The sequence below is a fragment of the Notolabrus celidotus genome, chromosome 15, assembly GCF_009762535.1.
Source record: "Notolabrus celidotus isolate fNotCel1 chromosome 15, fNotCel1.pri, whole genome shotgun sequence".
In the NCBI taxonomy this organism is placed as follows: domain Eukaryota; kingdom Metazoa; phylum Chordata; class Actinopteri; order Labriformes; family Labridae; genus Notolabrus; species Notolabrus celidotus.
The window spans coordinates 186073-202500 of NC_048286.1; the positions used below are offsets into that span (position 1 = coordinate 186073).

At 40.7% G+C, this 16428-nt stretch overlaps 2 protein-coding genes across 2 annotated transcripts in view; both read right to left on the reverse strand.

The window, feature by feature from the left end:
- Positions 1 to 13559, reverse strand: part of LOC117826592 (potassium voltage-gated channel subfamily H member 6-like) — a 54386-nt gene extending 40827 nt beyond the window's left edge. Inside the window, exons 1-2 of the mRNA XM_034702761.1 lie at positions 13353 to 13559; positions 10381 to 10611 (exon numbers count right to left, since the gene is read on the reverse strand). Of these exons, the coding sequence (XP_034558652.1) occupies positions 10381 to 10611; positions 13353 to 13428 (307 nt within the window). The 5' untranslated portion in view covers positions 13429 to 13559. The remainder of the gene's footprint in view (positions 1 to 10380; positions 10612 to 13352) is intronic.
- Positions 13560 to 15073: 1514 nt separating this feature from the next.
- LOC117826269 (choline transporter-like protein 5-A) overlaps positions 15074 to 16428 on the reverse strand; it is a 76071-nt gene continuing 74716 nt past the window's right edge. The window contains exon 22 of the mRNA XM_034702210.1: positions 15074 to 16428. This exon is cut by the window's right edge and continues 373 nt beyond it. The gene's annotated coding sequence lies outside the window, so the exon portion shown is untranslated.

The window sequence follows — 16428 nt, forward strand, 5'->3', positions numbered from 1 at the left end:
TGAGTCTGCTTCACTTTTTCCCTCAGCCTCCTTTTCTGTGTCTCTCTGCTGTTGATCTGCGTTATCAACACTTCTGCCTCCACACTGTTTTCTTTCCATTCCTTCATCCACTGTCTGTCCCTGTCTGTCCTCACTTTCTGCTTCTTTCTGCTTCTTTCTTGTTTTCAGTTTTCAGTCTCTGTAAAGCACTTTGGGTTGCATTTGATTTGTATGAAAGGTGCTATATAAATAAAGCTTGATTGATTGATTGATAATGTTCAGTTATGTTGTATCACATTCTGTATGTCACGCTACATCACAGTGTGTTATCCCTGAAGTGATGCAACATTTGATACAACCTGCTCAGCAGCAGTTCACTTATTGGCTCTCTGCCTCTCAACTAACCGCCTGTTCAGGTTCGGCTCTGATTTAAATTGATGGTTAGATTTAAGTGCAGGAGGAGGACCTTTGATATTTCTCTAAGCGTTTTTAAATCTGTTAAGCTTCAGTTTGTATAGTTTTGCACTCATTCTGTAACTTTTATACAGTTCTTTTCTTCTCCAGCTGATGAGGTCTGTGTAAATGGGGCTTATTGATAAGTGTTAATCTTTCTCCGTTCATTCTGAAATATCAGCAGAATCCTCAGTGATAACCTCAGACCACAGTCTCCCAAAGGGTTTAATTTCATTCTGGTAAATGGGAACGTTTCAGAGGTTCAGCTGGTCTGAGGCTCTGAAGACAAAAACTAATAATGAACAAAAAATAAGTGCTGTGTCAGAAATCCTTCAGCTCTGCCACGTCCTCGGTCTGTCAGAGCCGGTTACCCTCTGAACTCCTCGTCTGCAGGCAAAAGTAATAAATCCACAAACTGCTGATCCAAGTAAAGTACAAAATAAAACACAATAACAGAGGTGGACTTCAGGAGCTCGTGTCAGATCACAGATTAAACTGTAATGTCGACTTTCCAATATTCAGCAGAGACACTGAGGGGACGAATATAAAGTTACAAACTGAGAGAGAGTGATGTTCTGTCTGAAGACCCACTTTTTCATTCACTGGTCCTTAATTCAGGGTCCACTAGATTAGCAGTAATCTATCCTTTCATGTCCAACTGAATAAAACCATCAGGATGTTATTATCACTATTCTCTCAGGACAAATACAGTCCCCTCCAAAAGTATTGGAACAGTGAGGCCAATTCCCTTATTTTTGCTGTAGACTGAAACATTTGGGTTTGACACCAAAAGATGAACATGAGACAGGAGATCAACTTTTCAGCTTTTATTTCCAGGTATTTACATCTGGATCTGATACACAACTTAGAAGATGACATTATTTGTAAAGGATCACCACATTTTTAGGTGAGCAAAACTATTGGAACAGATACACTTAAAATACATTAAAGTGAATAAGACTTCATATTTTGTTGCAAATCCTTTGCTTGCAATAACTGCATCAAGCCTGTGACCCATTGACATCACCAAACTTTTACATTCTTCTTTTGTGATGCTTTTCCAGGCTTTCATCGCAGCCTCTTTTAGTTGTTGTTTGTTTTGGGGGTTTACTCCCTTCAGTCTCCTCTTTAGCAGGTAAAATGCATGTTCTATAGGGTTTAAGTCTGGAGATTGACTTGGCCAGTCTAAAAGCTTCCTCTTCTTGCCCCTGATGAACTCCTTTGTTGTTTTTGCAGTGTGTTTGGGGTCATTATCTTGCTGCATGATGAAGGATCTCTCTATCAGTTTGGTTGCATTTTTCTTTAAATTGGCAGACAAAATGTTTCTTTAGACTGCCAAGGTCATTTTGCTGCTGCCATCATGTGTTACATCATCAATGAAGATTAATTATTCATGAACAAAAATACAGAGGCCACACTAGAAGATGCAAACCACTCATTGGCAAAAGAGATGAGCCTCAACAATTCTGGGACAAAGTTTTATGGACTGATGAGACAAAGATGAACCTTTACCAAAGTGATGGAAAGGCTAAAGTTTGGAGAAAGGAAGGATCTGCTCATGATCCCAAACATAAAAGCTCATCTGTGAAATGTCATGGCTTGGGCTTGCATGGCTTCTTCTGGGACGGGATTATTGACCTTCATTAATGATGTAACACATGATGGCAGCAGCAAAATGAACTCGGCAGTCTACAGAAACATCTTGTCTGCCAATTTAAAGAAATATGCAACCAAACTGGTTTGGAGATCTTTCTTCATGCAGCAAGATAATGACCCCAAACACACAGCAAAAACAACAAAGGAGTTCATCAGGGGCAAGAAGAGGAAGCTTTTAGACTAGCCAAGTCAATCTCCAGACTTAAACCCTATAGAGCATGCATTTTATCTGCTAAAGAGGAGACTGAAGATAGTAACCCCCAAAACAAACAACAACTGAAAGAGGCTGCAGTGAAAGCCTGGAAAAGCATCACAAAAGAAGAATGTAAAAGTTTGGTGATGTCAATGGGTCACAGGCTTGATGCAGTTATTGCAAGCAAATGATTTGCAACAAAATATGAAGTCTTATTCACTTGAATTTATTTTAAGTGTATCTGTTCCAATAGTTTTGCTCACCTAAAAATGTGGTGTTCCTTTACAAATAATGCTATCTTCTAAGTTGTGTATCAGATCCAGATGTAAATACCAGGAAATAAAAGCTGAAATGTTGATCTCTTGTCTCATGTTCATCTTTTGGTGTCAAACCAAAATGTTTCATTCTACAGCAAAAATAAGGGAATTGGCCTCACTGCTCCAATACTTTTGGAGGGGACTGTACCTTTCCTTTGACGCTGAGAAAAATGAGGACCTGATTGATGACTTGATGAGGGTTGCTGACCTGTCTGTCGCCTCGTATGGGATCATCTTTATTGTAAGGCCTTCGTCTTTCTCTCAGCCCCACCTTCTGGACTGGTTGTGTGGTGCAATTCCTTTTATGCTTCTCCATATGTCATTGGCCTACTTTCAGTTCTGGTGGTGAATAAAAGACCAGTTCATTACCCTGACAGGATGGTTTGGATCGGCTCATTGTTTGTGCACTTTGAAGAATGTGAACACCTGTCCACCAGGGAGCCATTTGGTCTGTACTGCTGAGGTACGCACTGTTACAGGACGTCTGGTCCTTAAATAACCAGAGGAACAGCTGTGTTTATATTTCAGGAAGGTGCTTATAAAGGTTCTCAGGACACTGCTAGTGAAACACCCACTGAGTCACATTTAGTTTGTGATGTTAATGGACAGGATCTGAAGGACAGTAATCTTAACTCTGCTCTATGTGATGATGTCTTCCTGATGGTCACATCAGACTGTGATCTCCTGAAACAACTGGGCTAGTTCACAGGTGAAGGTAAAGGTGATTAGGGTGAGCATCTACAAGTTTAATAACATGTTACTCTGCTGAAAAATGGCGCAATTCCCATTGCCATATGGAAGTGCTGGGCGATATTGAAAAAGATGTTATCACAATAAAATATTTCATATCAGTCGATATGCATAATTATCAGGATAAATATCAAATCATGATTTCATTTGAATGTTAAGTCAGATTTTTGCTCCTGAGTGAAAGTTGAAGACAGTTTGTTAGTTTGTATCTGGATTTAGTTTTCTGATGAACTTCTTGAATCCATCATTTCTGACGGTGTTAACAGGAAGCAGGTCTTTAATGGAAGATGAGATTTTTGTGAAGTTTTAGTTTGTAGATTCTTATTTTTCTCAGATTGAGGTTATTTCCATAATTTGATTTAAATTTACAACAAAGATATATCAGACATCCGGGAGAGGCTCAAAGTAGAGCCGCTGCTCCTCCGGATCGAGAGGAGCCAGATGAGGTGGTTCGGGCATCTGGTTAGGATGCCTCCCGGGCGTCTCCCTGGGGAGGTGTTTCGGGCATGTCCGACTGGGAGGAGGCCACGGGGAAGGCCCAGGACACGCTGGCGAGACTATGTCTCTCAGCTGGCCTGGGAGCGCCTCGGTATCCTCCCAGAAGAGCTGGTGGAAGTGGCCGGGGAGAGGAGTGTCTGGGCTTCCCTGCTGAGACTGCTGCCCCAGCGACCCGGACCCGGATAAGCGGAAGAAGATGGATGGATGGATATATCAGACTGTATTCTGTGTATCAGTTTACAGAGTATTGTTTTGAGTTGTGCTCTCCCCTTTAAGATTACTAAGGGTTACAGACAGAGTGATGTTGTTTCCCACAGTGCAGTGAATGCATCAGGGTTATTCAGTGTTCAGTTGTCCTACGGTCACGGTGGACATTAAACGTGTTCACAGCAGGAGTTGTCTCTGTGCTCTTCCTTTCCCCACACCCTGAAAGTAGATTTAATGAAGTGTATGAAGTTAATAGTTAACACAGAGTCGACTCAGTGTCAGACTAACGACTCTGCTGTGAGCTGCTAGGTTTTGAGTTTTCTTCAGAGTCACTGTCGCTTGTTTCAGCTGTGTTTACATTCTGCTGCAAACATCTTTAAGTTCCGCCTACCTCTCACCCTGCGACATGATTGGCTGTTCAATGCAGTCTTCTTCTTCTGTCTAATGTTGGGTGGCAACTAGCATTTAAGGCTCATTAGCACCTCCCTTTCCAGTGGTTGGGGGGTGTAATTATAGGTTTAAATATATTGAATCTTTATCAAACATTTGTCATATTTATATTGAGAAAAATTATATCGAGATAACTATCGTTATTGAATTATCGCCCATTAGGGATGACTTTCTGCCCCAAGTGTAGGAACTGAATAACCTGAGGGTGTTGGGGAGCGAGACACAGGCGGAGAGTTAGCAGTGATGCAGGGTTTAACTGGAGTGTCCGTCTTGGATTTTGAGCGATAGATTGACATTGTCGATATAAACAGACAAAATAAAAACAAGTAGACTCCAAGAGACAGGGTAAGGAGCTCAGGTGTCTCAGGGAGCTCAGAGTAGAGCTGCTGCTGGTCTGCCTTTAAAGAGCCAGTTGAAGCGCTGTGACATTTGTCAGTCCGTCTATTGCACATCTTTCTGGGATCCATCTGGAGGATCCAACAATACTGCAGGAGCCTGGGGACGGACTTCCTTACACAGCTGCCTGATACATCCTCCCATACAGAGAATACTATTTCATCTAACATTACTGCCCATGATTCAACCAAGCATGGGCATCACCCAAGAGAACACGGTACGGTCACTCTGAGGACCAGAAGGGTTTATAATAAGAATCTCACAGACCACAACAAAGAGACAGGGCGCAGTAGCACTGAGGGTTGGTGTTTTTCAGTTTTATAGGTTTTGAGTGGTTTAGTTTTGGACATGATAACCCCACCTCTATCCCCGGACATACGACAGCCTTTCCTGTAGACCAGCAAGGTGTTGATGCCATTCTAGAACCAGCTGAGATCTGGCTGAGATCCAGTTCCCTGGTATTGAAACCAAGCAGCAACCTCCGAGGGGTATACTACGAAGCGAGTTCAGCATATCCTAGATATCTTCTCCTGATCCGGCTTCACTGAACCTGACAAAGGAGATCGTGCCAAACTGTCACACAAAGCTGGTTATCAACATGATGAGTCAATCCAGAATTACCCTGAGCATGTTCACATGAACGGGCCAGAGACGGCAACATGTGACCAATCACAGACACGGACAGTCTGCCGTCAGCACATCCACATGTTTTTCAAACACTGCACTGATATTAGAAAAATATGAAGAAGTTAAACACATAATAAAGATTAACTTCAACACAGCTGAGTTTGAAACATGAAGGAAGAACTGAGAGATAAGACAAAAACACAGTGAATGAACGAATGACGTCTTATTTCTCATCATTAGTGCAGATTTATCTGACTATAATAACTCTGTTTATTGATCATTAGATATATCTGACTATAATAACTCTGTTTATTGATCATTAGATATATCTGACTATAATAACTCTGTTTATTCATCATTAGATATATCTGACTGTAATAACTCTGTTTATTGATCATTAGATATATCTGACTGTAATAACTCTGTTTATAGATCATTACATATATCTGACTATAATAACTCTGTTTATTAATCATTAGATATATCTGACTATAATAACTCTGTTTATTGATCATTAGATATATCTGACTGTAATAACTCTGTTTATTCATCATTAGATATATCTGACTGTAATAACTCTGTTTATTAATCATTAGATATATCTGACTATAATAACTCTGTTTATTGATCATTAGATATATCTGACTGTAATAACTCTGTTTATTCATCATTAGATATATCTGACTGTAATAACTCTGTTTATTCATCATTAGATATATCTGACTATAATAACTCTGTTTATTGATCATTAGATATATCTGACTATGATAACTGTTTTTATTCTCATATAAAAATGAGAACATGATTCAAAGTGATAAGCACGCGCAGTTTTAGATTTAATGCAGTAAAACAATTCAATCTGAATAATCTGACTTCAGACTCTGTTTAAGTATGATGTCAGGAAAGATAATCAATAACTGTCATCAGTATTCGAAGTATACCCCTCTGGTCTCAAAATATGAAGCCCATGCAAAAGTGTTATAAACTGCAATTCATCGAACGTCCACTTGAGGCTGGCTGCAGAAACACCTGATACCACATAAAGAGACGATCTTTACAGCAGAAATAAACATGTTTACAGCCTGGTTCAAAAAACGTCTTGGGTCTACGTAGCTCATTTCTCTCTCGGCACACACTGTACGGGGGGGAAATTTTATCATAACGTGACAGTTCAGAAGATATTAAGATTACAAGTTTTACCCAATAAGGACATGACTGATTGACTGACAGGCAGGAACAAATTGCTGTTTGCTCGGAGGCTCAAACCCCGCCTCTTTACCTCACACTAAGTTTGATTGAGTTCAACACATCCAATTTGGCTGCAGCCGCCGATTGGCCTCAAAACAGTGTTCAGGAACAGATGGGTGATGTCACGGAGACTACGTCCATTATTTATACAGTGTATGATTGAAACACAAAGAACTGGTTCCAGTTTAGACACTGAACCGGTCCTGGAGCTGACTGGGCAGAAAAGGGGTACACGGGTGAACTCATCGGGTTAACCCGGGGCTCCTCAGTCCGCACATTGTCTGATGTTTGGAAACCCTGAATTTCTCCCCTTGACAGAGCGGTCAGTGTGTGATGACGTGAGAGTGTTAAACCCGAGACCCCCCCTCATAGGTGAGGACTGCTTACTGTTGAGCTCATTTTCAGTACTCTGAGGACCCCTGTGCAGTCTGCTCTCTGTATAAGGAAGCTGCTCTCAGGAAGGTCGGACTATTTTAGACGCTGACCCACTTTGTAGTGGTTTGATGTCTAAATTTAATCAGTCATTTGATCATTATTATGATCCTTCATCATATCCATACTGCCTCCTCACCTGCACTGCAGCGTCTCTTTGTTCTTCTGTCTGTGAAGAAACATTTAGAGCTATTTTCTATCTTCTTAATGTGATGGTCAGGTATGAAACACTGTATAAGAACTCTTCTTACCCCTTTCCAACTGATCTGTACTTTGAAACTACATCTTTTATCTCAGAACAAAATCAGGACTGTTTTAAAAAGACTGGTTTAATTCTCCTGCAAGACTGACACCAAGTGAAAGCTGTCCTCACTGGATTATTATGTCAGAGCTGGTATTTGTGGTCTTGATCCATAATGGGCTGATAATCTGACATATATGAGTTTGATTTGAGATGACAGCTGATGACCAGTCTGTTCCTGAGAGAGCTGAACTCTTTTAATGTCAGTAAGAGGATTTTCAGTAACTTTTATTGTGCTTTTATTCAGAGCATTGTAAAGGTTTGCTCCAAGATCACGGGAATCAAACAAAGAGACTTGTGTTCCCTCTGGGAGAATCAGGTGGTGAAGAAAGCTAAAACCATTATCGGCCAGCCATTACATGTTCTTCCTACCGAGTTCGTTCTGATGCCTTCAGCTCGCCATTTTTATGCACCCTTGAGGAGAACTAATCATTACTCCAAATCTTTTATCCCTTTTTATATTAACTTGTAGCATGTTTATATAATGGATGTGTTGTAAATGTTAAATGTTGTATGGTAAGCTATAATTGAATTGCCCTTCTTGGGATCAATAAAGTTGTCTGAATCTGAATCTGAATCTGACACTGAGGTCAAAACGTGAGTCTCCGGCTCAAGCTCAGAGTCAGGAAATAACCATAACGAACCATAAGAGGAGTGATGCTCTGGACAGTCCAGACTCCAGCTGATACGGACGTGCTGGACTCCAGCAGCAAAACCGCTACTACTACTGGTCTCATCACTATCACCGCTCCCTCTCTCTCTTATTCTCCTCTATCCCTCTTTCCAGACCCAACTCTGTCGAGGCAGATGTCTGTCTAACATGAGTCTGGTTCTGCTCGAGGTTTCTGCCTGTTAAAGGAAGTTTGTCCTCTCCACTGTAACTAGCTAAATACTGCGAGGTGCAATGCTCATGGTGGATTAAGGTGGGGTCAGACTGAGTCTTATCCTGTCTTGGTGTTGGGTCTCTGTTCATAATTTGACATAGAGTGGTCTAGACCTGCTCTGTTTGTAAAAGCGTCTTGAGATAATGTTTGTTGTGGTTTGGCGCTATACAAATAAAGATTGATTGATTGATTGATGATAGCAACAATGTTCAAAGTTATGGGAGGAGATTGAGATTTTGTTTGCACAAAGAATTGAAAATGACAAACGTAATAATAATAATAATAATAATCATCATTGTACTCATAAGTATAATAATAATACTGACAGTTATTCACAAGTTGTTCATTAGTACTTTTAAAGTCAAAATTCATTTTTCTTTTCTCATAGTGTAAGGTATATAATACAAACGAAAGGAATTTTATATACAAGTGTTCGTAAAATGTTAACTGAAATAAATAATAAAAAAGGAAATAAACAAATATATTATAAAAAATGAAAAAGTAAAAGAAAACTTAACAATACTACAACATTCTTAATATAAATAATTATATAGACTGTAAATATATTAATAATGATCTTCATCATAATAAACCCCCCAAAAAAACTACAATATTAATATGAAAATAAAATAATAATAACTACAATGTTAATATGAATTAAAAATAATAGTAACTACAATGTTAATATTAATAAAAAATAAGATAACTACAATATTGATATTAATACAAAAATAAAATAACTACAATGTTAATATTAATGAAAAAAAACAACTACCATATTATTCTTAATAATAATAATAATAATAATAATAATAATAATAATAATAATAATAATAATAAATAAAAATGTTTAATGTTTTAAGCGGTATTGAGATAACGTTTGTTGTGATTTGGCGCTATACAAATAAAGATTGATTGATTGATTGATTGATTGATTGATTGATTGATTGATTGATTGATTGATTGATATGGGTAGTTGAGGCATGGGGCTATGTTTGTAAAAAGTGAATGAATGGTTCCAGGTAGAATCAGTGTTACCAGATGAGGATGTATTTTCCATTGAGATGTAAGAGATGACCACATGTTTGCACTGCGTGTTGAAAACAGCTGTGAACAGAGTGAACAGCTGAATGCTTGTTTAGATTTATGGTTGAGATATCTCGAGCAGGCAGAGGGAGTGAGATCATGGGATGTGGCCGCCCAGGAAGTGTGATGTTTAACTGGTTAACAGTGCGCCCCAGAGCTGACTTCACCTGGCTGACAACTCAGAGGGGCCAAGCGTTCCCGGCCCTCTGGCTCTGGGTAGTTCAGGTCTGAATCAGAGGTTCTCTGTGACTTCTTTCTTCAGGAACACAGACCCTGTCATGAATTTACCGAGGCTTCATTTCTTGATTTGTCCTTAAACTGGGTCTGAGTTGATCTCCATGCTCACCCGTACAGGGGCTGTCTAAACCAAGACTTTTTATGAGCTGTAGTCTGAACAGATCTGAACCATAGCAACACCGTCATCAAATGAACACGTTAGGTTTTTTCCTACATGTTACAGGGTACCCCAGCTGACCAGTGTGTGGTATCACCAAAGCTCAGGAGCCGTTTGAATGGGGATTATCATACAATCTAATGGATGGTAGATACAATTCAAATTCACTCTGGCAGCAGTGACACAAAGCCCCCTAGAGATCACACTGAGTACTTTCTTTAAGAACAGAATAAAAAGGACTTCTAATCTAGTACCGGCAGCACTGTCACAGAGCCTGTGTTTAAAACACGGGTGTGGATCAACAGGGAGGTGACTTCTAGCTGCTCTGTCTGTTACAACTGAGGCTGTCAAACGCTTACATCTTGAATCCCCACTAATCACAGAATTACAACAGTTAATCAGATTCATCACATGCTCTATTATGGTCTGATTGATGCCTGGTTCATGAAGTAAATGCCCCGTGCCACAGATGATGTCTGCATGTGTAAAGAAGAAAAGAAGGACTGTACCATCTTTAGTGTAAAGGGAGATCTCCACCTTCCTCTCCTCGGAACCCAGCAGAGCTTTGGCCATCTGAGCAACCGCCGGTCTCTTGGTGTGAGGTCCGTACAGGAAGCTGCAGGTACACGGCTTCTGCATCACCTCCGCCCGGCTGTACCCGCACATCCCACAGAAGCCGTCGTTACAGAAGATGATGGCGCAGTTTTCCACCTGAGCGTTGGCGATGATGAACTTACGATCTGTGGAGGGAAATAAAAGACGGACGTGTTGAAGAAACTCTGAATGGTGTATCAGGTGTAACATTTTGATCCAGCCAAACTTTAGATTATTTGAAACTCTGAAGTTTGAGTTGATAGAAACATGAAACTCTACTGTCTCCAAGTTCTTCCTACTGAAGTGTTCCTTCAGCCCGGTCGATATGGAGGCTTCAACAGATGAAACATGAAGCAAACTTTTACATTAACCTTTATCTCAATCAGAACACAGGACTGAGGTCTGCAGTGATCTCACTGACAGGTTCAAACGTGGTTGAAAGAGAAAGATGATAATCTGATTGACAAATGGGAAAAATTTGAGACACCCCAAACCCTGACTGCCTACCCACAGATCTAACTTAAGCCTCAAATTAATGTCTTCCATGGCCTGCTGAGCTCAAAACACCACCAGACCCGAAATACAACCTGGATGCAGCTGATTGTAATACTCCGAGCCTGGAGTGCTCCTTCCTCAGGATTTGCCAACTAAAAAAAAAAAAAAAAAAATCTAAGTGACAAGTCCTGCTTGCCTGCCGGCTAAGCTTATCAGGGTGTTCAAAAACAACAAACTTACTTAGAAACAAAGCAGCTACGCCAAATACAACTTTTCAAACTGATTGTTTTTAATTATGAAACAAATTAACCTTTAAACAACCGTACCTCTCCATGCTACGTGCCAAACATTTCAAACAAAGCAATCACAGTGGCCAGATTCCCACGCCTCTCCGTAGTGACACCATTTCATTCACAACTTTCCCAGCTCACTCACAAACAGAATGAATGAACGACTTACTGATGCAAAAAGGTGAAACAGATCCCGGACAAGCCCCCATTTTGTCACGACCCAGCTCAAAGCCATGACAAAAAACAAGGAGACGTACGGTTTTACTAAAATAACAAAATACATTCATTTACAAATATGAACTCAGCAGATTAACAACTCAAATAAACAGCAACTAAACTAAAAAAAAGGAAGTAACTAAACCAAAACATGGTGCAAACAAGGAACTGCCTCACTGGAGGGCAGAACAGCTGGGTAAAAGTCAATAGCCAGCTCTTATACAAACGCCTCCCACCACGCCTGCAGGGCACAACTCACACACTCCATTTTTACTCAACACGGTTAGCAACATGAACAATCAATCAAAACAAAAACAGGCCAACAAAATATACAGCTGATTACCTTTGTGATGCTTTCAATGACTCTGATCAACCCAGTGAGGCGTTCAATGACTCAGATCACCTGTGTAATGCTTTCAATGACTCTGATCAACTGAATGAGGCGATTATTGACTCTGATCAACTGAGTGAGGCGTTCAATGACTCTGATCACCTGTGTGAGGCTTTCAAATGACTCTGGTCGCCTGATTGGTGCATTCAATGACTCAGATCACCTGTGTGATGCATTCCATGACTCTGATCGCCTGCTTTCAATGACTCTGGTCACCTGTGTGATGCATTCAATGACTAAGATCACAAGTGTGATGCGTTCAATGAATCAGATAACCTGTGTGATGCATTCAAGGACTCTGATCGCCTGCTTTCAATGACTCTGATCACCTGTGTGATGCGTTCAATGACTCCGATCGCCTGTTTGATGCATTCAATGACTCAGATCACCTGTGTGATGCATTCAATGACTCTTATCGCCTGTTTTCAATTACTCTGATCACCTGTGTGATATGTTCAATGACTCTGATCACCTGTGTGAGGCGTTCAGTGACTCTGATCACCTGTGTGAGGCGTTCAGTGACTCTGATCACCTGTGTGAGGCGTTCAGTGACTCTGATCACCTGTGTGACGCGTTCAATGACTCAGATCGCCTGTTTGATGCGTTCAATGACTTTGATCACCTGTGTGAGGCGTTCAATAACTCTGATCACCTCTGTGAGGCGTTCAATGACTCTGATCGCCTGTTTGATGCGTTCAATGACTTTGATCACCTGTGTGAGGCGTTCAATGACTCTGATCACCTCTGTGAGGCGTTCAATGACTCTAATCACCTGTGTGAGACGTTCAATGACTCAGATCACCTGTGTGAGGTGTTTAATGACTCAGATCACCTGTGTGAGGCGTTTAATGACTCAGATCATGTCTCTGGTGCATCTGTGTATGTTGTGAACATGTCAGCACAGATGGCCCTTGTTTTATCTGAAGCAGCTTACACCTGTAACAATGGACACAGCTGGTTTAACAGTGTTTAGATCAGGAGCGGTGACACCTGTCAGAGTGAAGCTTTGCTCTGAAATGTTAAAATGTTTGAAGAAACAAGCCTTCAGATTTAGTTCTTATTTTTAAGGTTTTTTTATGTTGAAGGTCAAGTTTCACAGAAAAACAAATCAAGAGTTTTTGATTATTCATTCCTGGGATTGTTTGTTTTTCTGACATCTGAACCTGCCATGATAAATACACATATAAAATACATTATTAGGCTATTTATGACTAAATATTACATCTTTAATGAATAGAAGAAACATGTATTATTATTATTATTATTATTATTATTATTATTATTATTACTTAATATTTGTGATATGAAGAAAGTGAAACTTTAAAAAGAACATTCTGTATTAGTTTCGGTTATTAACTTTAACTATCTACCTGTTTGTAAATGTGTTTAAACAGCCAGAGTCCACCTCCCCAACATCTCAAACAGCATGAGACAGCTGACACCTAGACCTGCTCAGATCACACAGTCAGACCCACACACAGGCTCCAGTACTCACTCTGCCCCTCGAACTTGCGAATGATGGTGTCCAGGAAAGTGTTCTGCGGAGCCACATGGCCCCGTCGGACCGGCATGATCCGGACTGGTGAGGGACTGTCCCCACAGCAGAGTCCCTCCTCTCACTGAACTGTGAGTAGAGTTTACCCGCGGAGTCCAGTATGTGAAGTATCCTCCTGTCCCGGGGATCCTTCTCCAACTTCATCCTCCCCTCTCTCTCTCTCTCTCTCTCTTCATCCTCCTCTCTCTCTCTCTCTCTCTCTCTCTCTCTCTCTCTCTTCATCCTCCTCTCTCTCTCTCTCTCTCTCTTCATCCTCCTTCTCTCTCTCTCTCTCTCTCTTCATCCTCCTCTCTCTCTTCATCCTCCTCTCCTCTCTCTCTCTCTCTTCATCCTCCTCTCTCTCTCTCTCTCTCTCTCTTCATCCTCCTCTCTCTCTCTCTCTCTCGCTTTCTCTCTCTCTTCATCCTCCTCTCTCTCTCTCTCTCTCTCTCTCTCTCTCTCTCTCTCTCTCAGTCCAATATTTAAAACCTCAGCTCTGATTGGTGTCTTTAGGCTTCAGTCATACATTAAAACAGACGCGCGCGCACACACACACACACACACACACACACACACACACACACACACATGTCCTCTACTTTCCCTATTTCATCATAGCGCCAAAATCGCAACACACGTTATCTCAAGACGCTTTTACAAACAGAGCAGGTCTAGACTGTACCTTACCGAAACCTTGAGCAGGACCAGACTCATGTTAGACACACATCTGCTGAGACCAGCAGTGAACTTCTGGTTATTAATAGTAAAACATAAAATCAGAGTATAGGAGCATTCATTGGCTGACCCTTAATCAGGCTGTAAACATGTTTATTTCTGCTGTAACATTTTAACATGAGTCTGACTCACTGCAGGAGACATACTCTAGTGGACTCTGATGGAACTGCAGGAGACACACTCTAGTGGACTCTGGAGTAACTGCACGAAACACTCTAGTGCAGGGGTGTCAAACTTTTTTTTTCAAAGTGAGGAAAAAGAATATTTGGAGTTTGCATAATCGGCAGAAATTCAGACTTTTTGGACCCCTGCATACAACACTGTCCAGCAAGCAAACTGTTCATGCTGGAGCTGGGGGGGTCCAAAATAGTCAACTTTACCTTGTTCATTATTATAATCTATCTTTTCTTTTACTGTAAACATTACACTCTGTGTGTCAGGTGAATGGGAAACCTGTGTGTTTGGTGTGTTTGCAGCAGGTTTCAGGGGTCGAAGAATATCATATTCGGGCCCCACTATGAGACTCATCATGGCGAAAAATACAACAGCTGTTTTTGTAGAAAGATAGTTCATTAAATGTAAACATTTTCAGAATGTACTTTTTTGCACTAAAACAAAGGGAAAAATTCAGAGTTGTCCTTCTCGATAGGTTATTATGTTCTGATTTTACTGGTCCGGCCCACTTCAGATCAACTTGGGCTGTATGTGGCCCCTGAACTGAAATGAGTTTGACACCCCTGCTCTTGTGGACTCTGGAGTAACTGCACGAGACACTCTAGTGGACTCTGGAGGAACTGCAGGATACATATTTTCACCCACAAAGGGGGGCCCACAGAAAAAGTTTGGGAACCACTGGGTTATCATCAGAGGTTAGTGCTTTGTAACATATAGAAAGATGAAGTTTATTAAATATGTTCACCAAAAAATAAAAATAAACCACAAACTCTGAAAGAAAATCTTCTTTATTAAACACAACAGCAAAGTATTCACATTGTAAAAATCTCAAAAACAAACTGAGTAGTATAAAAACTTATAAAGTGACATGAAGCTGAGTTAGTGTAAAACAGTTTGAAATATTTTACTCCATATAGACAAAGAAAACATTGGACCCACTGTGCCTGCAGACCAGCTGTGAGCAGTCACCACTCTGCGCTGATAACCTCCACAATAACATCACTGATGTGTTTTCCATCATGGACTCATACTTCAGAGTCTCTGTGAAGTCCAGCTCTTTAAAGGTGACATATTCTGCTCTTTTTCATCAATATATATTGGTCTAAGAGGTCCCCAAAACATGTCTTTAAAGTTTATTGCTCAAAAAAACACTTTGAAATCAGATTTTTGACATGCCTGTAAACCCCTCTTTTTCAGCCCTGCTCAGAACAGGCTGTTTTCTGTGTCTGTGCCTTTAAATGAGAATGAGCTCTCTGACCACGCCCCCTCAGGAAGTGGATGTGCCTCGGCTGTCCAGCACGTTGATCTAATGTTTACATGTTGGCTGAATATACACGGCTGCTCACAGACCCGCGTTACTTCAACCCTCTGAATCTGATCCAGAATCTGATCCTGACGGAGAGGCGCCTGCAGCAGGACCTTTCTGAAGGATTGGTCACAGATTTAGTGTTTCTTGTTCTTTTATTTATCAGTATGTCGACGTTTGTCTTGGTACACAGCGACAAACATGTAGCTATGTGGCTATGCTAACTAGCACTAGCACTTTTCCATGATAAATAAAAATCATCCACTAGATCTTCAATTCTGCAGACGTGGGGAGTAAAACCGACCTTTGTGTTTATTAAGACAGCCTACAACTAGCATGCCTCCCTCCTAAGCTCCTTGTTAGCACACATGTGTGCAGGTAATGAAAAATGGAGGAGGGGTTGAGTTGTATTTCATACAGTCTATGGGCTGAACAAGCTCCGAGCTCTGACTTCTGTTACAGACCGGATGACGTTATGACGTATGAAAAACACTGAAAACTGAAACGGCTCGTTTCACACACATTTACAGAAAGGTGTAGAAATCAGAACAGGGGCAGAATGGATTTTTTTCATTCTCGGGGGGTTTGTAGACATGCCAGGGACACATATTTCAGGTAGAGAACAATTGAAATGTCGATTTTGCATGATATGTCACCTTTAATATAACTGCACATTTTGTTCTTGCAAGCCCTGAAACCATCAGGACTGAGAGTCTGGATGAAGGGATTCAAACATCACTGTTACACCTTCATTCATTACAAACACATTAAAGCTTATTCAATCAAAGAATCTGACTACTAATGTTCTTCTCTTTACTTAGA